Genomic DNA, 23,219 nt, shown 5'->3' with positions numbered 1-23,219 from the left:
AATTCATGAGGACATCGGTCAACTCTCTCTGGAAAGGGACCCAAACAGTCCAGTGTCCTCGTTATGAATTTCTTCATGTGTTTTACAGTTATCTGTAGTTTGCAGTTCTTGACCTTATTTACTCGTTTTTATTTTAGCAGTTTTAACCGTTAACATGTTGTGGAATAATTTCGAAAAAAGATACAAATTTTAAATGTGGAAAGCATTTTTTAAATGCGAATTATTAGTACTTATATAGCTTCTAGGTCACTTTACATTTCTAAGGCTGTTACATCATTTTCAGAGCCGGTACAATACAGAATTTTAACTGTTAAATAGCATGTAATGGTAGGAGCTCGGTACAATTTAAGTAATAGCGAACCGTTAATATTTGGGGGCGGACCGAATCTATGCGTCATCTGATCCAGGCAAACTTTGGAAGGAGGTGAGGTAACGTGATTGGTTTGAGGCCGTGTCCATCATGCTGGCGGGGGCGGGGCCGAGATGAGACGGCAATAGGGATTCCCCCCACCAACACTGCCCTTTCTTCTGTTGCTAGGACAATTATTTAATGAGCATTGTTGTAGTGGAGCGACGGGTCAGCATGATCATGTACATTTTTCACTTTTGAGAAGTAAAATAAACCGTTTTGAAGGACGTCTGACGAGCGCTGTTTTCCAAAACATGCGGAAGGGTCTTATTAAAGGTTCGTTATCACTTCGGGACTAATAACTTTTCTTTATCTTGTGGACTGTCGATATGCGTAGGGCAAGTGAAAGGTGTTTAGAGAATTTTTGTGGTCATTTTTGTTGAGGAGCTTCCGAAACACCGATGGATCGGACGTGAGTAGCTGACTTTGATGTTGTAGCTTCACATGAAGGACACGGCGGACTGTCTACATTGTTTCTTTGTTGATAAACACAGACCTTTTGCACATAAGAAGCGCCCCCGTCTTATTGATGCACCCGTCCCAGTGGTGTAACGGTGAGCATTCTTCGGTTATTATTACTAGGCCTCGTTTAGTCTTACTTACAGATGTGTGTTAGGGCAGTTCATCAGAGCTGACGTTACTGCTTTAACTCATTTAACATGAATTAAATAGACAACCAAGATTTATCTTAACTGTCTCATTTGTTGGATTCTTGTCCTCCAACATCTGTATATCCACATATGTATATATTTTTTCTGTATCGTATCGTATGTATCGCTCAGCTGTACATGCATGCTGTAATACATTTACACAATGATGCATTGAAATGTTTTGTCAGTTTTCTAGTTTCACTATTTTTCTTGTTATGTATTCCAACCCCAGAAAGTGTACGTATATGATCTCCATACAATGGACACTGGCCAGATTTTCACATTTAGGTTATTATTAAAAGAGGGTTTCACTAGAGAGGTGATAGTTTGTATGTTTGTGCCATTAACTTAGAATGGTTTGTTGGAATGGAGTGTTAGGACAAACAATTTTGTTTTTTTGTTTGTTTGTTTTTTAAGCCCTTTTAGCTGATAATTGGCTCTCATTACTACACTGGGCTAATATAGTGGAAGATCCTAACTCACATATAAGATCATTCACATATCATTCAACTTTAAGTGCTAAACGAACAGACATGACGTGTAGGTATCAAAGATTTTTATCAAATGGCTTGTTTTGTCCAACACTAGTTCAGCATGCAAGGTAATGACAAACATTTAATTAAAATGAATAAAACATTACAATGTATAGAGTTGTATGCATGTGTATATTTACACACACAGTGCACAATTTTCTTTAGTTCTGATGTTTCCTTCAGCTTAACAGCTGTTTACTTTGTCCATTTTAATTAGAAATTAATGTTAAAGCGTACTGCTTTTCGTCTTGTTCGTGCTCCTCTCCGATAATTCAAATAAAACAAGCGAAAAGGGGATTCGGAAAAGATCCAAAATAAGTGTGAATCTGCACCTATTCCGTTTGTGGCTCGTTTATGACCTTTATTATGCAAAAACTTTTATTATGTTTTTAGGTAACACTAAGCACCATGTATTCGGTTGTGTTTGTGATATTTTAGCTCATAATTCAGTTCTGGTGTCTTTAAATATGGCCGGAAATTAACCTGTAAGGAAGTCAGCTGATGTGTTTAAAAAACCTGTGGTGTCTTATGTGTTGGAAAAGTGGATGGCAGTTATGAAGCTCTATGCTCCTGGGCCTGTAGGACCATGCGCTGTTCAGCCATAGATCCTCGCTGTAAGAGGAGACCCTTTAAAGGTCTAGCAGTATAGGGCAGAGATACAGAGCAGAGATACAGAGCCAAGCACAAGACCCATACAACTGGTCTGACATAGGCTGTTAGCTGAAGAGCCAACATGCCCTGACTTGCCTGGGCTGTTAGCTGTGTGGCTAACAAGCCTAGCATGCATGGGCTGTTAGCGAAATGGCTAGGAAGTCTTCTGGAGCTTCTCTTGTTATTAAAACTTTTTAACCTTGAATTTAAATTAGCACTTCAGACTCCGTCTTGTTTCATTAATTATTGAGTTGTGGTGCCGTTCTGCTAACAGAATGTTTAAACATGGCTACAGTCAAAGGCAGCTGCTGCAGGGGATTTTTGAAAAAGCTTCTTGCCGACATCGTAGCTAAGTTTTTTTTTTTTTTTTTGCTGTTGTCTTTAGCTCAGTATTCTGTCTCCTTCCTTTCCTTCTGAGCCTTTCTGATGCACCATAACACCCCACAAACCTTGAAGCCGTCTGCTAATGATGTCACTCCGCGTCACTTAAGTCCCCTGCTTTGATTCCTCTGCAACCAGCAGGATTCTTGCTCATCTGCTGGGGAGGCTGAAAAGACACTTACCCACCCATTCGTTCTGTGTGTATTTGTGCACAGGAAGCTTTCTCTAATCGTGTCTCTCATTCATTTTTTTCATCTTAATTGAATCACAACACAAAATGGTTAAATAATCCCTGTACCTCCATCCATTTTCTGTAACTGCTTGTACTGTAGAGAGTCACGGGGGGGGGGTCTGGAGCCAATGGGCACAATGTACGGAACAACCCAGGATGGGGCACCAACCCATCATGGGACACACTTACGGGCAATTTGGGAACTCCATTTTAAAACTGGAGTACCCAGAGGAAACCCCATGATGATGCAGTGAGAACATGCAAACTCCACACGCATGGAACCATGGCGGAGACTTGAACCTTGGTCCCAGACGTGTGAGGCACTAACCTCTGCACCACTGTGCCACCACCCTGCACCTTTTAATTTTAAATGGCCTGCAATTTTGTTGCGTTTTAGATGTCAGTTTTATTACTCTGCAAATGGGTGCAAATTTTGCCTTGGAACTTCAGCTTTACGGAGCTGTAGTATTGAGGTTTTGTTTAATACTCTTGTAAACCAAATAGTATAATGTAGTATGAAAAGGAAGTAAAAGGAGATATCAGTTATCAAGTATGCTGCTTCCTGCCGTCCTCCAAGACTAGGCACTGTAAGTCATGTCAGCTTTTAGATCCTGTTGAATTATTGGGTTTTAGTTATTTAACAATGGTCGCTCGGATAAGATCATATTTGAACAGGAACATTTTCTACCTTCCTGGCTGGTCTCTGCGTGATGACCTCTTACCCACTCTGCTCAGCTGAAAGATGCAGATCCCAAGGGGTGCAGACTCTGAATGAGGGTGTCATGAGAACATTGCAGACCGGCGGTTTTTCTCTCTATGCTAAAACCCCAAGATATTTGGTCAGTTATTGGCATCCTGTCCAAGGCGTATCCCAGTCTTGCGTCCTGCGCTTCCTGGAAAAGACTCCCTGACTCAGATAGGGGGTGGATGGATGGATGCTGGTCATATTTCTGGTGTGATATAGGCCTATAGATCATTATCAGTGATGCTGCTGATGATCCATCCATCATCATGTCCTGTATTTAACATTTTAACCACACGGTATTTGTTGGAGGCTCAGACTATTTCTAATATCCCTTTTTCCGAATTTATATTCTTTGGAAACCAGAGTGTAAGTAAAGTATTCAGCTGTGTGCATTTGCCTAAGCTAATCAGCAATAAAATAGTATGTATTTAGTGAAAACTCATACAGTATATCAGTGTCTCTCTAAGGATAATCAGCTAATGATATTTTCCATGAAACATGTTGCAGAAGTGTGTGACACATGTGCCCATAACTTTGCGATTTAAATAGAAATGTGATTCTTTGGGGGTGGGGAGGGGGCTTTAAGAAAGGGCCCCTTGGTCTTGCTTGTGCTTTAATCACTTCTCAGTTTTGAACATGCCTGAGCAGCCAGGCTTTTCAGACATCCTAGTCTGGATAGTTTGCAGATCAAGTTTGGTATCACTCACTATAATGCTGACTCTGTTGTGTGTGGATAGCAGGTACTATGGTTGGCATTAAGGTTTTTAAACCTTTTGAGGTCAGGTTAATGGAGCTAAGGTAGTATTCCTCAGCCAATCGAAAATCCCTTCCAGATAGTCTTTGATAGGTTTCGATTCACTGCTCCCGGTTCTTCATGAGCGGCGTTTGCATGTTATCCTCATGCCTTCATGGAGTTTCTTTTGGGTTCTCCCCCCCCCGCCCAACAATCCAGAAACACACCGTATGAATTGGAGTTATCAAATTGCTGATAGGTGTGAATATGTGTGTGAATGGGGTGTGTGCCCTGCGATGGGTGAGCGTCCTGTTAAGGGTTATTCCCAGCCTTGTGCCCATTAAAGCAGTGTAGAAGAAGAATGAATGAATGGTTAAAAGGTTTAAGCTCACAGAGTCTGTGAATGCTGTTGTTCCCTTCCCCAGGCTGCCATTGTGCAGCACAGTTGGTGAACCTTGAGAATAGGACAGTTAACAAGCGCACAATGGATGGACGTCTCCGCGGTGAATGGCCGGGAGTTACGCTTTCATTGTGACGGGATGCTCACCGTGGAATATGAACTCATAATGACTGATGCTATTTAAATCCTTTTATGATAAGGGAGACCAGCCCCTACTTGCCTTTTTGGGTTTGTAATGACGGTCCTTTGAAGTGTTTGAAGATCAGCTTGGCAATTTTCATCTCTGACCTGAGAACTCAGAAGCCGTGTTTTAAAGTCCATTCATGATGAGCTTTTATTATGTGTCTCCCAGTTCAGTACCACCTTCAAGCTCTGATCGTGTGTGTGTGTGTGTGTGTGTGTGTGTGTGTGTGTGTGTGCATGTATGTGTGTTAACTATGTCAGGATCATAGCACAGATATTTTCATTGACTTGTTGTAGCATAAATATTATTATACTGTCCAGCCACATGACAGAGATACATTTACATTTCAGAAATATCAAGTTATTGTCATCTGTTGCACTGCTAAGTATCTGCTTTTATGATCAGTCAAATGAGCATTTATTTAATTAAATCTCCCTTTTCATGAGTGTATGAGCAGCAGTGCGATATGCGCCTTTAAATAGGTGATACACTTTATAAATCGTGGCGGTTGCCAGGCTACATGCGTATCGTGTTATTAGCCACACGGGCAGACTCCAGGTCTTGGCCAGACCAAATTACCTCTGCTATCAAAACACTGTAATTACTGTGGACAATAAATCATGTGACATTTAAGGCCATTGGGCTGCACCATCATAACCCCTACACTGTTTGGTGAGTGCAAGTGTTTATATAATACTGCTCATCCATCCATCCATTTTCTGAAACCACTTGTCCTATTCTGGGTCGCAGGGGGTCCGGAGCCTATGGGGATAAGGCAGGGAACAACCCAAGATGGGGCACCAACCCATCACAGGGCAGGGAATAACCCAGGATGGGGCGCCAACCCATCACAGGGCACACTCACACACCATTCACTCACACATGCACACCTACGGGCAACCTCAGCATGTGTTTGAACAGGGGGGGGGGGACCCTGGAGGAAGCCCCACAATGACACGGGGAGAACATGCAAACTCCACACACATGGAACCCTGGCAGAGACTCGAACCCAGGTCATAGAGGCGTGAGGCGGCAGTGCCAACAACTGCACCACCATGCTGCCCCTATAGCTTATTCATGTATTTCATTTCTCTTTACCCTGTATTTTTTGATCTTTGATTTTTGAGTGTTCTTAATGGGAGAGTGTGTGCTTACGACTCTACAAGAGTTGTTTGGAATTATTTCTTACAGCAAAATCTGGTATTTGGTCCTAGGGACTAAGACCTGACAGAGACATAACAGTCTACTTGGAGCTCTGTAAAACTGGTATGGTTTGGTTGCTAATAGAAAATTTTTAATTCATTTGCGGCCAATCATTAAGCCGGCAGCAGTCTTACAGATGGTATGCTGACGATATTAATAGCTGGTGATGAGATTCATGTGTGCTGACATGTATATCTCATGCAAAATTATAGTGACCAACACCCTTCAGGTTGGCTTTGGGCTTTTTGGTTTAAACACACCTCTCCTGGACTCCTATGGCACAACAACACGCCATGTGTGTGTTTGAGTGTATCACCTGATATCACTTTATATATTCTAGTGATTTATGGAATGTTATACGACGCATATGATATACCTTAAATTTTAAAGTGCATTTATTTGTTTGTTTCATTAGGCACTTTGGTCAGTGTTAGACGAAAATAATTCCAAAAGGCAGCATGTTTAAGCTTTCTGGAGAACATGGTTGGCCAGGAAGCCAGTGGAACATCTGTGTTGTAGGGGTGGGAGAAGGGGCTGTGCTGATAGTGCTGACATCGCAGACTGAGGTTATAAACACTTATTGGATCCACTTCAAGGTCACCCTGGCAGTGATGAAACTGACCTCACACTGGCTTGTGAGTACACAGTGTCTACACAACGAGCCATTCCTCTATTCTTCAACTTTTCTCCTCACAAGGCACCGTCGTGCGTGCGAGCTTGCCCGTGTGTGAGTGTGCGTGTGCATGTGCGTGTGCATCATGCTGCTTTTTTGCAGGTCCGTAAGAGGATCGTCAAGGCGAGAGCAACTCTAGCAAGGCCGACTGACCTTTAGTTAGTTTCCAGTGGAGGTTGGGGAGGGGAAGGTGTTGGGTAACTTCATTGAAGGGGGGTTCTATTATTGGATATTCTGGGGGAGATAGATAATCCCGGCATGATCCGCTCATACCCACCTGTTCTCCATGGTAAGAGCGTAGGGGGAAGAAAATGGTAATCCAGAGTATGATGAGTATGAAATTGGTACTCCAGAATACAAAGAGTATGAAATTGGTACTCCAGAGTACGAATAGTATGAAATTGGTACTCCAGAGGATGAAGAGTCCCATTTATGAGAATATGTTGAACAGTAGTTTGGTTTGTTGTCTTTATTTTCTAAATTACTGTTTTAACACAACAGAAGGAACTGTTTGCTGGTCTCTCTCTTAGCACTATGATCAAAACAACTACTGTAATAGATAAAATAGTTATACAGTTAACAGCTATTTATTGCAGGTCAGGTGTAAATTTGACATTGTTTTATTTATTTATTTATAAGGAGTATCTGGTAGCGTGATGTGTCCAGACATGTAAGTCCTGGTAAGGGCCTTTGGGTTACCTTTGAGCAAACAGCAACCTGAATCGCTTCTGTTAATAACCAGCATCGTAAGCTAGTTAAATTGCTATGAACAGAATCCTTGCAGCTTAATCTGGTCTCAGTAACATATGGGCCGGAAAACTTCCCCTGAAAGGCACCTGTTATGCGGCTCCCCTTAATGAAGTTAAATGATGTATCAGGAACGGATCCAGCTTTTCTTGCTTGCTGTCGACACGTTCATTCCGTCTGATATTCTCTCTGTCTGAAGCTGGGCTTTTCTGGGCTTCAGCACAATGTGTAGCCACCTTGTGGATTTTTCATCTCTGCTCAGTCACTTGTTGCGAAAGGGACAGGACCTTCATGCTTACTTGGAGACTATAAAAGGCAGCAAATGTGGAAACAACTGCATGTCCTCAAACACCATCAGTGGGACCACTATTAGCTGCAATGGATGCTGCTGTGTTTTTTATCAAGGCAAGGTTATTATGTGTCTCTGCCCTTTGCTATGTGTCTGATTCAGTCATCATCTGTCACAGAGTTACTTGGCGGATAGGCAGTCTGCCATTTCCAGGACTGAGGACAAAAGGGATGTGCTTTTTATCTCAGAAAGAAATGATTTGTGTGGAAAGTAAATAGTTTTCCAGGAGGCCGGCTGGCGGCCAGCTTATATTTGGCCCTACAGGAAATGAAGGGAAGCATGATGTGGTGGAGGAGAGCCTGAACTCTGACCTCAGCATGCTGGTGAGGGAGCTTTTGTGGAAGCTCTCACTGACGGCACCGTTCTCTTCCCTCACCTCAGGGTGTTTCTGCAGTCTGGGCCTGATTTCCGCCAATAGATCGTGCACCATGCCTCCCATCACTTTCCAGGACCTCCCGCTGAACATCTACATGGTCATCTTTGGCACGGGAATCTTCATCTTCATCCTGAGCCTGATCTTCTGCTGCTATTTCATAAGGTGAGAGCATCGAGAGCAAGTCAGGTGAAACACCCCCCCCCCTCCACACCCAACTCACATTACTTATGAGAAAAGGGAGCAAATACTTTGTTTAGGGATTTCATATTTATGTGTTTGTCCCCAAAGAAGTAATCTCAGTCAATCTCTGTTACCCTTCCTCCTGACAGCTCCAAAACATCTTTTTTCAGAGCTCATCAAAGAACTCTTGTCTATGTTTTTGCCATGCAGTGGTTTTGTCAAAGAGAGCCTTGGTAATAGAATACATCTCAAAGGGATGTAACAGCAAACCTTTGTCGAACTGAATGTATTATGATAGTACTCCCACACGGATAAACAGACACTCACTCAAACCGTCATCTTCGTCTCTCATGGATATATCATAAAGACAGTGTGAGACTTGCCAGCTGCTTGTCAGAACTGTGTGATTTATAAATATATTTCCAGAAGCATCTATTGAGGATGTTTTGCCTACTCAATGCAAATGAGCCCTTGACCAACAAGCCCACTTGGCTAAGTTAGAAGCAGACAGGAAGTGAGTGTAGCATTTTCCATGCTGGCCCCCCTGCCAGCAACCATACCAGCTATCCATAGGTCTGTCAGTCCCTCCTCCAGTCAGACAACTGATGCCACTCATTGGGGGCACATAATAATGCACCAGTCAGTGTGTCATCTAGCTTCCAGTGTCCCCCCACCAGAATGATAAATCCTTTATTTGCCATTTGCCCAAGTATATCAGTATATAGTGCATCTTTTCATCTACCCCATCTTGCTCTCTATAGGTTGAGGGTCACAGCACAGGGTCAGTCAATACACAGAGCCCCTGGAGCTGGGGGGTTAAGGGCTTCGCTCAAGGGCCCACAGACGTGTGAATGTTCTGCCAAGGCTGGGGCTCGATCCAGCAAACTTCTGATCCCAGGCACAGAGATTTAGCTCCCTAAGCCACTTACATAGTGGGCTAGCTAGGGTGCGAGTGCGGATAGAATGGATTTGCGACTGTTTGAGGCTAATAATGTTAACCCGTGATGGTGGCTGCATTCCTGGCAGGGGTCCTGGTGGTAATTCAGTTAGTTCTAGCTGAAGGGCCAAGCAAGGGTGACAGTCTTCTAAAGGTCAGGCCCAGCTTGTGACCTGCGTGTTATTGGGTCATGCTGCCCTTGGGTTTGTTTATGGGAGCTGGAAAGGATCACAGTATCACTGTCCTTCGCGTTTCAGCATTACATGGATTACTGGTCATACGACTGTTGTTACATTACCCACATCAAACACCTGCCACGTTCTCAGATGTGCCAGGTTGCCAACTTTGGTCAACTGGCTGGAGTGAGATTTTCAATTTGAGACACGTCTGCACACACATGCACATGCATTTGCGTTATATAACACTTTTATTACCTTGTAAATAGTCTGTAGGTTTTGCGAACTACCCCAGCACTTTTGATGTAGCCAATTTTAGGCTTATAAAGGAATAATATAGATTTACCTTAAGTGAGAGTCTGAATGAGTGAGTGTCGCACCGGTTGTGTGAGAGTTGGCAACCTTGGACGTGCAGAAACTGCTGGCACCTCTGGAGCCCAAAGCTGGGCATCTCCATCCACCACCCCCAACACACACGCTTTAGAAGGGCAACATGCACATTGTCAGCGTAAAAGTTGGTTTATACTTGAGATTTGCGATTCACATGCACACTGTTATTACACAAGCAGTGTTGCTGCACATGCCCGCATGCATAGTGTGTCAATATGAATGGGTATGAAGTTATGCCTAACAGGGGATAGTGTGAGAAACCATCCTGATTCCTCTTCTGCTTTTCCCTCAGCTGTGGACTGCAAAACAAAAAAGTTATTCATTCAATAAAGCAATAAAAAAGAAAGATGGCATCAATCAAAGAGGTATATATTTAACAGCTGTTCTGAAGGGGCAGGAAACAGCGATAATGAAAACGAAGGACATGGTATTTGCGGTCAGTAGTGTCTTGCCTGGACAATGGAGAGCATTGCTGTGTCTGAATTCAGGGGCTGTATCCTTCTAAGGCTGAATGCAAAGACCTTACACATTACAGTGTTGCAACATGGCTGCCCCATTTCAAGGCTCCTTCGCATATAGCTTAGAAATGCGTCCTTCTTTCACCGAGTCACAAAGGATCCATTAGACTCTGCAAAAGAAGGATGTACTTCCAGACTGCATTTGAATGAGCCTTCGAAATGGGACAGCCTTGTTGCACTGCTGTAACGCATTCAGTCTTCGAATGCATCCTTTGAAGGACGTGGCTTAGGTGTAGCTTAGGGGTGGGCAGTCTTATCCACAAAGGGCTGGTGTGTATGCAGGTTTTTGGGATTAACCTTTAGGTCAGCTGTTCAAACCCAGGTGTGAGGTCTCCTCAGCCAATCAGTTCTCTAATTAGTAATCTAATTAGGGAGTTGCAGCGATCAGAAAGCGTTGTCAAATGGGACACTCTGGACTATGGATAATTTCTTATTTGTGGCACCAGCTGTTCCAGCCCTAACCCTAACCCCTGAGTCACTAAGCACCACGGCTGTTGCCTAGTTGGGACACGCCCACTTTCCATGTTCAACATCTTCTTGTAAATTTATGTTCCACCCGTGTCAATAAATCAATAAATGTATCCATTCATGCCATCCATTCAGTTCACCAAAACGAAAATGACGTACCGAACGGTAAACAATTATATGTACCGTTACAGTTCTAGTCGCTTGTATTGCCCATGTGAGAAATGGATGATGTAAAGCAGCATAAGTATTTTCGTATGTTGGCGAGGAAGTTTGATGACTTGCTTCAGCGCTTAGGCACTTAGCAGAGTCTCACCAAGGTTTAGGACCTTTGTTTACACTTTACACTTCCTCAGAGCTGAAGTACTTCCTGATTCAAACAATGCTGAAGACCTTCAGTGGCGGCCACCGTTTGTCCTGTTATTTTTGGCGAAAAACAATTCGTCATCGTAGGGGTATTTTGAAAAGTGCCTAATGGAATAGTCATTCCTCAAACCCGAACCCACCTGTCCGTGTCATGCCTTACATGACAGACACCTTCAGGACGACTGACTTTCACGTTTGTACAGTACTGTGCAAAAGTCTTAGGCAAAGAAAATGTTTAAAGCTATTTATCAGGGTAATAAGTGTATATTTATTAAGAAAGAAATACAATTTATCATTAGAAAATAGACTAATAAACAGCAAAACATTTAAAAAATTTGTATTCTTTTCTTTAAAAAGTTACTGCTATCTTGTTTGATGGCCAAAAGAATGTTAGTTCAGCTGCCAGGGGCACCTCAGCCATTTCACCAAAGCTCACTTAATTAACCTAATTAGCCAGTTAATTTCATGAGATTGATTTGCCGAACAAGGTGTGCTGGTATTTTGAATGATTACTGCAGTAACAGGGTTATAGGCAAGGTTTGGAAATGGTTAAGATGACAAACTTTGACACTCATAAAATCAGTCTTACACCCACATAAAGACCATTTAAATATTATTTTATTTGGCAGCCTAAGACTTGTGCTGTATATATATTGCTTTGTGATGCGGGGTAGCTGTGTACAAGAGTCTCTGTCATTTCCGGCTTAGAATCATCAAAAGCCAGAACTTTATGGTGCAGGATGTGATGTGGAGACTGGCGTGTCTGTGCACCGTGCTTGTGGAGATTGGCGTGTCTGTGCACCGTGCTTGTGGAGATTGGCGTGTCTGTGCACCGTGCTTGTGGAGATTGGCGTGTCTGTGCACCGTGCTTGTGGAGATTGGCGTGTCTGTGCACCGTGCTTGTGGAGATTGGCGTGTCTGTACACCGTGCTTGTGGAGACTGGCGTGTCTGTGCACCGTGCTTGTGGAGATTGGCGTGTCTGTGCACCGTGCTTGTGGAGACTGGCGTGTCTGTGCACCGTGCTTGTGGAGATTGGCGTGTCTGTGCACCGTGCTTGTGGAGATTGGCGTGTCTGTGCACCGTGCTTGTGGAGACTGGCGTGTCTGTGCACCGTGCTTGTGGAGACTGGCGTGTCTGTGCACCGTGCTTGTGGAGAATGGCGTGTCTGTGCACCGTGCTTGTGGAGACTGGCGTGTCTGTGCACCGTGCTTGTGGAGACTGGCGTGTCTGTGCACCGTGCTTGTGGAGACTGGCGTGTCTGTGCACCGTGCTTGTGGAGACTGGCGTGTCTGTGCACCGTGCTTGTGGAGAATGGCGTGTCTGTGCACCGTGCTTGTGGAGACTGGCGTGTCTGTGCACCGTGCTTGTGGAGACTGGCGTGTCTGTGCACCGTGCTTGTGGAGACTGGCGTGTCTGTGCACCGTGCTTGTGGAGACTGGCGTGTCTGTGCACCATACTGTGTAAGCTGCCTCTTCATCTAGGCAAAGGGATTCATAGCACAGTGCCTTTGTATCGGCTTCTACATGTCATTCTTGGGTACCTGCACTAGCACACACACACACACACACACTGACGTAGGAAAGCATTTCCAGCTGGGAGTGATGGAGAGGCAGAGTCATCAGTCTCAGGGTTATTCTAACTGCAAATAATCACCCACATGGGACCTCTTATGTATTAGTGACACACAGCTCTTATTATACAGGCAACAGTGAATAGAACAGTGAAATATTCTATTAGTGATATTTTAAACCAATATATGATCAACACCAAAAGGACTGCTCGCAAAAAATTGAGAAAAACAGGTTTCTCTGTAAATTTACTGAGATACTCGGTAAATTAATGACTCCAGAGGCACTTCTGCAGGCTCAGTTTGGCATTAATAAGTGAATATTCAATTCTTCAGAATAATTGTTGGGGCTTGCTTTAGAGAAGAGGTAAAGTGAGTGATATCCCAGTGTTTCTGGCGAGGATCTGCTTTCATGTGCCCTTAGACTTTATTTATTATTTCTTTAAAGTCAAGGGAAATGTGGTTAGTTATTGTTAGCCACATTTTATTCAATGAAGTATAAAAACAAAAGTGCGATGACGTTATGTCTATTAATAGCAATTTTTTAAATGTTTCTAGCATTGTTTGGGTTCCCTCCCTCTGCGAAGGCGATTATCTTAAATGATTGTGTTTTTGGGGAAGTGGGACTTTATGAACATTATGTGGCATGTTCCACGTTCAAGATCATACCAGTAGAAAGAGGAAAATAGGATCATTGACCAATTTTTGAATATTTAGTTTTGTCTGGTTTCAGTCATCTGTTGTCTGACTAAGAAATGCTAGGGGAGCTTTGTCCACTGTGTGAGTGGCTTGAATCTGATTGGCTGGTATAACACAAGAATCTGATTGGCTGTTACAGCACAAGAATAACAGTGTAAATACAATGTCATGTGTAATGATGCATTAATGGAACAAAAGGGAAACACTCTGGGAATTTCTGATGCTAAATTTCTGATGTGGGCAGTGGTGGCTTGATGGTTAGGGAAGCGCACTTGTAATTGAAAGATTGCTGGTTTGAATCCCTAACCAGCAAGGCACCACTGAGGTACCCTGAGCAAGGTACCGCCCCAAGCACTGCTCTCCGGGCACTGAATTAGCTGCCCCCTACTATGTCACAAAAGTCACATATGGGTTAAAGGCAGAGGACACATTTTGTTGTTGCGCACTGTGTGCTGTGGTGTGTTAACAATGACCACTGATCTCTAAATTCTGAAGCATCAAGAGGCATGTTTTCACTTAAATACAGCATCGAGGTCAGTAAAATAATGGTTGTACATTTCCACCCTGTCTTGCCCAAGGTTTCAGAAGCAGAATCAGAAAGATCTCTATTAGCAAATAATCCATCCATCCATCCATTTTCTCCCGCCTATCCGAGGTCGGGTCGCGGGGGCAGCAGTCTCAGCAGGGAAACCCAGACTTCCCTCTCCCCGGCCACTTCATCCAGCTCCTCTGGGGGAATCCCGAGGTGTTCCCAGGCCAGCCGAGAGACATAGTCCCTCCAGCGTTTCCTGGGTCTTCCCCGGGGCCTCATGGGACATGCCCAGAACACCTCACCAGGGAGGCGTCCAAGAGGCATCCTAATCAGATGCCCGAGCCACCTCATCTGGCTCCTCTCAATGCGGAGGAGCAGCGGCTCTACTCTGAGTCCCTCCCGAATGACTGAGCTCCTCACCCTATCTCTAAGCTCCTCCCTATCTCTAAGGGAGAGCCCAGCCACCCTGCGGAAGAAACTCATTTCGGCCGCTTGCACTCGTGATCTCGTTCTTTCGGTCACTACCCACAGCTCATGACCATGGGTGAGGGTAGGAACGTAGATCGACTGGTAAATCGAGAGCTTTGCCTTTTGGCTCAGCTCCTTCTTCACCATGACAGACCGATGCAGCGCCCGCATCACTGCGGACGCCGCACCGATCCGCCTGTTGATCTCCCGCTCCATCATCCCCCCACTCGTGAGCAAGACCCCGAGGTACTTAAACTCCTCCACTTGGGGGAGGACCCCATCCCCGACCCGGAGAGAGCATTTCACCTTTTTCCGGCTGAGGACCATGGTCTCGGATTTGGAGCTGCTTCACACTCGGCTGTGAACTGTCCCAGTGAGAGCTGAAGGTCACGGTTCAATGAGGCCAACAGAACCACATCATCTGCAAAAAGCAGAGACCTGATCCTGAGGTCGCCAATCCGGACACCCTCAACGCCCTGGCTGCTCCTAGAAATTCTGTCCATAAAAACTATGAAAAGAATTGGTGACAAAGGGCAGCCCTGACGGAGTCCAACCCTCACCGGAAACAAGTCCGACTTATTGCCGCCCATGCGGACCAAGCTCTGGCACCGGTCATACAGGGACCGAACAGCCCTTAAAAGGAAGCCCGGCACCCCATACTCCCGGAGCACCCCCCACAGGACTCCCCGAGGGACACGGTCGAATGCCTTCTCCAAGTCCACAAAACACATGTAGACTGGTTGGGCAAACTCCCATGAACCCTCCAGAACCCTGCGGAGAGTATAGAGCTGGTCCACTGTTCCACGGCCGGGGCGAAAACCACACTGCTCCTCCTGAATCCGAGGTTTGACAATCCGGCGGACTCTCCTCTCCAGAACCCCCGAATAGACCTTACCAGGGAGGCTGTGGAGTGTGATCCCCCTATAGTTGGAGCACACCCTCTGGTCCCCCTTCTTAAAGAGGGGGACCACCACCCCAGTCTGCCAGTCCAGAGGCACTGCCCCCGATGTCCACAAGATGCTGCAGATGCGTGTCAGCCAGGACAGCCCCACAGCATCCAGAGCCTTAAGGAGCTTTTTAACCACCTCAGCGACCTCCGCCCCAGAGATAGGGGAGTCCACACCCAAGTCCCCATACTCTGCTTCCACATTGGAAGGCGTGTCGGTGGGATTTAGGAGGTCTTCGAAGTATTCTTTCCACCGACCCAAAACGTCCCGAGTTGAGGTCAGCAGCACCCCATCCCCACCATAAACAGTGTTGATGTTGCACCGCTTTCCCGCCCGGAGCCACCGGATGGTCCGAGTTTCCAAGACATGTGGCCGCAAGTCCGATGACACGACTACAAAGTCGATCATCGAACTGCGGCCTAGGGTGTCCTGGTGCCAAGTGCACATATGAACACCCTTATGCCTGAATATGGTGTTCATTATGGACAATCCATGACGAGCACAGAAGTCCAACAACAAAACACCGCACGGGTTCAGATCGGGGGGGCCATTCCTCCCAATCACGCCACTCCAGGTCTCACTGTCATTGCCCATGTGGGCATTGAAGTCCCCCAGTAGAACAAGAGAGTCCCCAGGAGGAGTGCTCTCCAACACCCCTTCCAAGGACTCCAAAAAGGGTGGGTAATCTGGACTGCCGCTTGGTGCATAAGCACAAACAACAGTCAGGACCCGTCCCCCCACCCGAAGGCAAAGGGAGGCTACCCTCTCATCCACTGCGGTAAACCCCAATGTACAGGCGCCCAGCCAGGGGGCAATAAGTATGCCCACCCCAGCTCGGCGCCTCTCCCCGTGAGCAACTCCAGAGTGGAAGAGGGTCCAACCCCCCTCAAGGAGACTGGTTCCAGAGCCCAAGCCGTGCGTCGAGGTGAGCCCGACTATGTCTAGCCGGAATTTCACAACCTCGCGCACCAGCTCAGGCTCCTTCCCCATCAGAGAGGTGACATTCCATGTCCCTAGAGTTAGCTTCTGCAGCCGAGGATCGGACCGCCAAGGTCCCCGCCTTCGGCCACTGCCCAGCTCACATCGCACCGACTCCAGGGGGGGGCCCCGGTGACCCACGTCCGAGCAAGGGAAACTGTGATTCCACTATTTTTTTCATCATTAGGGGTCTTGTGAGCCGCACTTCGTCTGGTTCCTCACCCCGAACCTGTTTGCCTTGGGTGACCCTAGCAGGGGCATAAAGCCCCGGGCAACTTAGCTCCTGGGATCATTGGAACACGCAAACCCCTCCACCACGATAAGGTGTCGGCTCCAGGAGAGGATTAGCAAATAATATTAAACATATACAAGGAATTTGTCTTGGTGGGTTACTCCATGCTCCAGTATACCATATAACGGGGTTCCCCAATAGGCAACCCGTGGGTCAAATCTGACCCCCAAAGCACTCAGCACTCAAACCCCACTCCTCCATGTGGAACCCTGACATATATCATGCAAGATAACTTCAAGACAATTTATTGTATGTACATATATAGTATGTACTACCAAGAGTCAAAAGCAGCATAGGATATAATAGAGGGTGAGATAAATATATAATAAATGGCAACTTTATGGGGGTTGGGGGACTAAAGCATTACATCACAGTCAGCAAGGTCCTAAATTAAACAATATAAATAAGTGACATTTCATGTCTGTAGCACATTTCAAAACAAAACGACCTGTCTCTGTGAATCTTTGTAAACATTATTATATCGATATTTCTATCTCATGATTCTATTTTTAGTGAGCCTGCCAATACTTATTGACTGTCAAGTTGGGAAAAACATACTAACCATATGTACTTACTGCTGCAAACAATGAACCACAGCAGCAGTGCCAGATGTCTTGGGTTATGGCCTGGTTTTTCAATTTGTGTAGGGACTTGATTAAAAAAAGTCGTCAGAAAAACTATGACGTTGTGAAACCCTTTTGACATTGCAATACTGACAAACTAGTCTTGGGGGGAAAAATCATGCCCATCCAGTCTTGTTTGTTTTAGTACAACACAATGTAAGATGTATTACTGCCACCTACTGGCTGGGAGCTACTGCACAGATAAGAGGTCTGGGGTTTACACACTCGCTGTTGTTAATTTGGCTTTAATCTCTCTCATTTACTCACTCTGTTCACAGCAAACTGAGACATCAAGCTCAGAGTGAGAGATTTGGATACAAGGAGGTAAGTCTGAGTCCCTTGAACAGAAACAGCACAGAGGGGTTTCATACTTTAGTTTTGTTGACATGCTTGAAGAAATACCTGAATATTGATTGCACTGTGCAAGCCCTGTGATTAAGAAAAAAAGCCAGTGATCTGGCCTCATAACCCCGGCATCTGCCACTAAATTATGTGATGATATTCCAGTAAATCACTTTAAGACTTAAGGCAATATAGTAAATTATCAGCAAACTGAGTATTATTAATGTGTATTCTAACAGTAATGTCCAGCAACAATGTAACATCTAGAAATGGCTGGGTAATTGCTTGAATTAAGGTTGCTTCAGTTTGGTGCACAGTCCCCATTGTCACATCCGCCACATAAAGGTGATGTGAAAAACACAAGAGTATAACAGAATTAAAATTGTGAGGAATCAATGATGGGCCTTAAATTTGTTTAAGAAAGTATATACGAAAGGTCGTTGGTAATGAAAGGGCAGGTATTGCATGATAAATACGTTCATATGCCTTAGTTGTATATTTTGTTTAATTCTGTCGTTCTTCTTTGCAGGTCGTATTAAAAGGAGATGCAAAGAAATTAAGTCTACATGGGGTAAGAATATATATTTGTTTATAAACTTAAAATTCCTTAGAGTTGAAAGTGAACATAACAGGTTACATAACACAGACACCAAAGTAAAGAACAACTATGATGTTTGAAGCATATATTTCTCTATTATGAGATGTAATACAAATGTTTTTAATGGTTGAGGAATATTAATTTTGTCTGAGTACTTAAATCGTTAGTTGTGCTGAATAACATTTGTGAAACCTTTATTTTTGCCAGTTTCCCTGCATTCCCTGATGCTGAAATGCAGTCAGATATTCTTAAAAGTTCATGTAATGCATAACATCGGACACCATACAAAAATACCCTGAATTGAGCAATTTCAAAATCCACAGCCTTTGTTGGGAAAAATATAGAAACCCCTTGGATTATCGACTGTATCAAGGAAGTAATTTAAGTCAGATATTCTGTTTATGAAATCAGGCAAACATTTCTAAAGACTTTGGCCAGCACCGTTGTTATTCCCAAGAGCTGTTTTTCAAAAAACAAAATCATGGGATGTGACACTCAGGGAATGTGTCACAGAAAACCCCAGGATATTTCTTGATTTGGCAAATGTTAGCATGTACTGTATGAGTCTGCCATGGAATTCACCTCACAATCGTGGTGTGCAGTATATGCTTTGAAAGACCACTGTTATCTGCCTCAAGTTTATCAAAGTCCTGGATGATCCAAAAAGTTCTTAGTAGAGCTTGTCTTCATCCAGATGAACAGAAAGTGGAACTCATGGACATAAATGAGAACCAGAATGTTTGGTAAAAAATAAATCCTGCATCTTAACAAAAGAACATCAAACCTTGAAGTGTGGAGATGAGAATATTATGGGCAGTGTTACAGTCTCAGGACTTTGAAAAATAGATTATATACTGTACCAGCACATTTTTCAGGAAACTGGGTTTGTGTTTTGAAGCCAGAAGGGTCTAAGCACATAGAGGGAGAATGACTGAAGCAAAAGTGTATTTTGGAACAGCCAAGTGCTAATGTCATCCAAGAAGAAGCATGGGCTGAATAGTTTATTCAAGAAAGTCAAAACAATCAGAGGATTCAGGCGTTTCTTAAGGAAAAACAATGCAAGTCAGAATGCTCAAAGGATTGTAGGAAGCATTTGAAGTTATTGCTTCTAAAGGAGATGCCATCAGTTACTAATTTTAATAATTATTCCAATACTTTCCACATCCATGACAGTGAATATTGTACCAACATGTTAGTTAAATACATGGAAAAGGTCCAGTTTTGTGTGCTATTTCAAATTGTTCTGTTCATAAGTACAACTCTAGGTCAAAATAGCAACTTATTCCCAGATAGTACATTTAGGTAAAAGTACTACAGGAATACAGATCATTCTGAAATATTTACAAACTTTCTGTCAGCACTGTATCTTTTTTGCCCTTCCTGTGTCAGGTTAATCTAAAATAGCCCTGGAACATCTTGTCTTTCTTTCACAGCAGACGTGTGCAGTTTGCCTGGAGGATTTCAAAGTCAGAGACGAGTTGGGGGTGTTACCATGCCAACATGCATTCCACAGGAAGTGAGTAGCGTGTCAGGTTGGGGGGTGGATGTCTGCCATGAGGGTGGGATTGACATGTGAGACAAGTTTAATCATAGCCGAAAAATTTTATGAACACTGCATAATACTGCATAAAACTGTATCATAATACCTCATCTCAAAGGGACACGCCACATAAACATCCTCATCCTGAAAACAGAGTTGAAACTCTTAAAACTACCCAGATGACTTGCTATCCTAAATGAGGTAATCACTCTACTGAAAACCAGCTGGGTTTCATTGCCCCTGGGATTTGTCGATATATGGCTGGTGATCGAGGAATGGAAAGAAGAAAGTTCCTCCAAACGTGATATTCCCAAAACAAATCCTAACATGCTGGGAAAAAGTGATATGCATTTGTGAAATGCCAAGTTGTGTCCTTTTGTGGTTGCTGTATTATACGTAGGCTGTGGTGCCTTGCCCTGGGGTTATTATTCTAGGTCATTTTCCATTTAGGCCTTGAATTGCAAGAATTTATTGTAGCATTAAGTTAAGGATTAGAATTTAACAGAATGTGGTGACCTCGGGGTTGGACTGTGACTACACTAGGTTGGTGTGGGACTGTGACTGCACTACGTTGGTGTGGGACTGTGACTACACTAGGTTGGTGTGGGACTGTGACTGCACTAGGTTGGTGTGGGACTATGACTGCACTAGGTTGGTGTGGGACTATGACTGCACTAGGTTGGTGTGGGACTATAACTGCACTAGGTTGGTGTGGGACTGTGACTACACTAGATTGGTGTGGGACTGTGACTGCACTAGGTTGGTGTGGGACTATGACTGCACTAGGTTGGTGTGGGACTATGACTGCACTAGGTTGGTGTGGAACTGTGACTGCACTAGGTTGGTGTGGGACTATAACTGCACTAGGTTTGTGTGGGACTATAACTGCACTAGGTTGGTGTGGGACTGTGACTGCACTAGGTTGGTGTGGGACTGTGACTGCACTAGGTGGGTGTGGGACTGTAAGGTATCTTTGCTTGTCACTAACCTCCCCGGTTGTTTCCATAGGTGTCTTGTAAAGTGGCTGGAGGTACGTTGTGTCTGCCCCATGTGCAACAAGCCGATCGCTGCCCCCCCGGAGCAGCACCAGAGCATCGGGACACTGCTGGATGAGCTTGTGTGATCTAACAGCCCCTTGGGGTGAACAAACTGTACAGATACACCAAGACAGTCACACATACACACTGTCCAATGTGGTTTAACGGTGCCTACATGTCAGACAAGTTTAATACAAAGCAGGAAGAGGGAGGGGTGATCGCACCATTAAAAGGAAAGAAAACCTGTGAAGCAGAAGATGTAGGTTGAGGGTTGAGGTGTGATCTGCTCCGACATGGACCCGAGCTGGCCGTCTCCTTTGTCTTCTGGAGCTGCCACTAAAAAGGGGCACACAGTCTTACAAGACATTCCAACGTGAGATTTTTGTAACATTAGAGTGAACTTTAAGTGTACCGTGTGGCTTTGCCGTAATGTCTGTGAGAACGCCGGCCACTCCGATGAGGTCTTGCAGGACGGAAAGCAGTGCAAAGTTTAGACATTTGTGTTATTATTTACCTGAAACCTTTATCCGACTCGTGTACCATGAGATTTTCCATTTGGATACTCTGTCACACTGCACTGTCGGGCTCGAGGCATCTGCACAGTGTGGGGAGGTTATTTCAGGCAACATGCTAGGGAAGATTTTGAAACTGGCTGTGTTTCAGGGGCACTGTCATTGTGGTCTGTGACACTGCCTTTCAGTAAATGACAGCACTCCAGTCCTACACTGGTTTTACATGACGTGCATACAGTAAAGTTTTAGGCAGTGAAAATCTTCAAAGTCGGCATATTATTACAAATTAATGTTTGTTTTCCTGTTCGTTCCTAATCATATGGACTGAAGGGTTACAAAGTGAACACGCTAAGATTTTTTTAAGTGCGATGATGATCTGTGAAATGAGTACAAGCAGCTCACATGAAATGAATAATTTCTAAATAAAACAACAGTGTCAGGATGTGGGGACACGAGGCGGAGAGGCTGAGCCTCAGGGATTCATACTAAACATGGTTCTATGTGGTTTTATGCATTTATTTGTAATAAGTTATACTACAAAACATGACAAAATGCATTCAATTTATATGTGACTGCCAGAAACAACTTATTTGATAAATAAAAATAGAGATCTTTAGGGGAAATTGATAATTTCCAAAATATAGTTCTATAATTATCCAGGCCCTAATATGTAGTGACATTCGTGTACATTCAAAGAACTTAATCAAATGTTAGCCAATCATTCCTATGGATAGGGAGTGTGTTATTTTCCCCCATTTTCACTTTTATTGCTCTTGTGGCTTACTTGGAAGATTTGACTATGCTCTGAGTACAAGTAATTTATCATTTTCAGTGGAAACATGTATATATGTAAGACACCGGGAATGTGATCAGCCGTGGAAGTGACATACTATTAGATGTAAATATGTAAAAAAAAAAAAAAAATAGCAGCAGCAAGGTGCCTCTTGAGTATAATGCATGATGTTTGTTTTCACCTTAATTGGCCATGTAGGCCAGCAAACATGGCAGAGTGTTTTAAACCTTGTGTAGGTTTGTCACTCAGTATGTATCCTTTATGATAAATACCATTTTATACAAGAGCGTTCTAAGTTATTCATTTTTTTCCTTGAATAAATACATGAAAAAAATCATAAAGATTGAAATTTTGGTGATTCTTATATTGCTAGAGAAGTATGATTTGATTTGTTATTAGTTGACTTCACAACAAAACAAAGTTTAAATAAATAAATGTAAAACACAATACTGACTTACTTGACAATCTTAATCAAATGATTAAAATTAAATATCAGGATCCAATTGACCTGAAGCACTTGTTTATGAAAATGGTGCTGTACCTGTGGCCAGAAGGTCACCAGTTCAAATCCCATAGTCGGCAGAATGATGTCACCACTGGGCCCCTGAGCTGGGCCCTTAACCTCAGTTGCTGCAGGGACTGGTTGGCCCTGCTTTCTCAGTCGTACATCACTGTGGATATAAGCATCTGCTAAATAGGTGAAGGTAATATAAAATCCAAATGTTAACTGTGTGTAACAAGGAACGTCCATCATTATTCCACACGCCCACTTTAGTAATTCTTTACCAACATCCATCCATCCATCCATCCATCCTGTAACCACTTCCTGACTAGGCTGATGGGCCAGTGAGCCAATCCCAGGGAGCACAGAGCAGAAAACTGAGATGCATCCTGGATGGGGTTCCGATCCATCAGAAGACACACACAACTACAGACTTTAGGTAGTTTAGAGACACCAATCAACCTACATGCGAGTCTGTGGATAACAAAAT

At 44.0% G+C, this 23,219-nt stretch overlaps 1 protein-coding gene across 6 annotated transcripts; it reads left to right on the top strand.

The window, feature by feature from the left end:
- The first annotated feature begins 30 nt into the window (after positions 1-30).
- LOC111857522 (RING finger protein 122) lies at positions 31-22,576 on the top strand. 6 transcript variants are annotated; one of them, XM_023838470.2, is made up of 7 exons: positions 31-685; positions 904-963; positions 8,272-8,428; positions 17,684-17,729; positions 18,277-18,318; positions 19,782-19,861; positions 20,894-22,576. In XM_023838470.2, exons 1-7 carry the CDS (start codon positions 664-666, stop codon positions 21,006-21,008), a joined length of 522 nt encoding a protein of 173 aa, XP_023694238.1. In that variant the 5' UTR covers positions 31-663; the 3' UTR covers positions 21,009-22,576. The 6 variants fall into 6 exon arrangements, with proteins under 6 accessions (XP_023694238.1, XP_023694237.1, XP_023694239.1 ...); XM_023838469.2 differs by having other exon boundaries at positions 19,779-19,861; XM_023838471.2 differs by having other exon boundaries at positions 31-821; positions 19,779-19,861.
- Positions 22,577-23,219: the final 643 nt, after the last annotated feature.

This window comes from Paramormyrops kingsleyae, chromosome 2 (assembly GCF_048594095.1).
Source record: "Paramormyrops kingsleyae isolate MSU_618 chromosome 2, PKINGS_0.4, whole genome shotgun sequence".
Lineage (NCBI taxonomy): Eukaryota > Metazoa > Chordata > Actinopteri > Osteoglossiformes > Mormyridae > Paramormyrops > Paramormyrops kingsleyae.
This window is presented reverse-complemented; position numbering and strand designations above follow the sequence as displayed.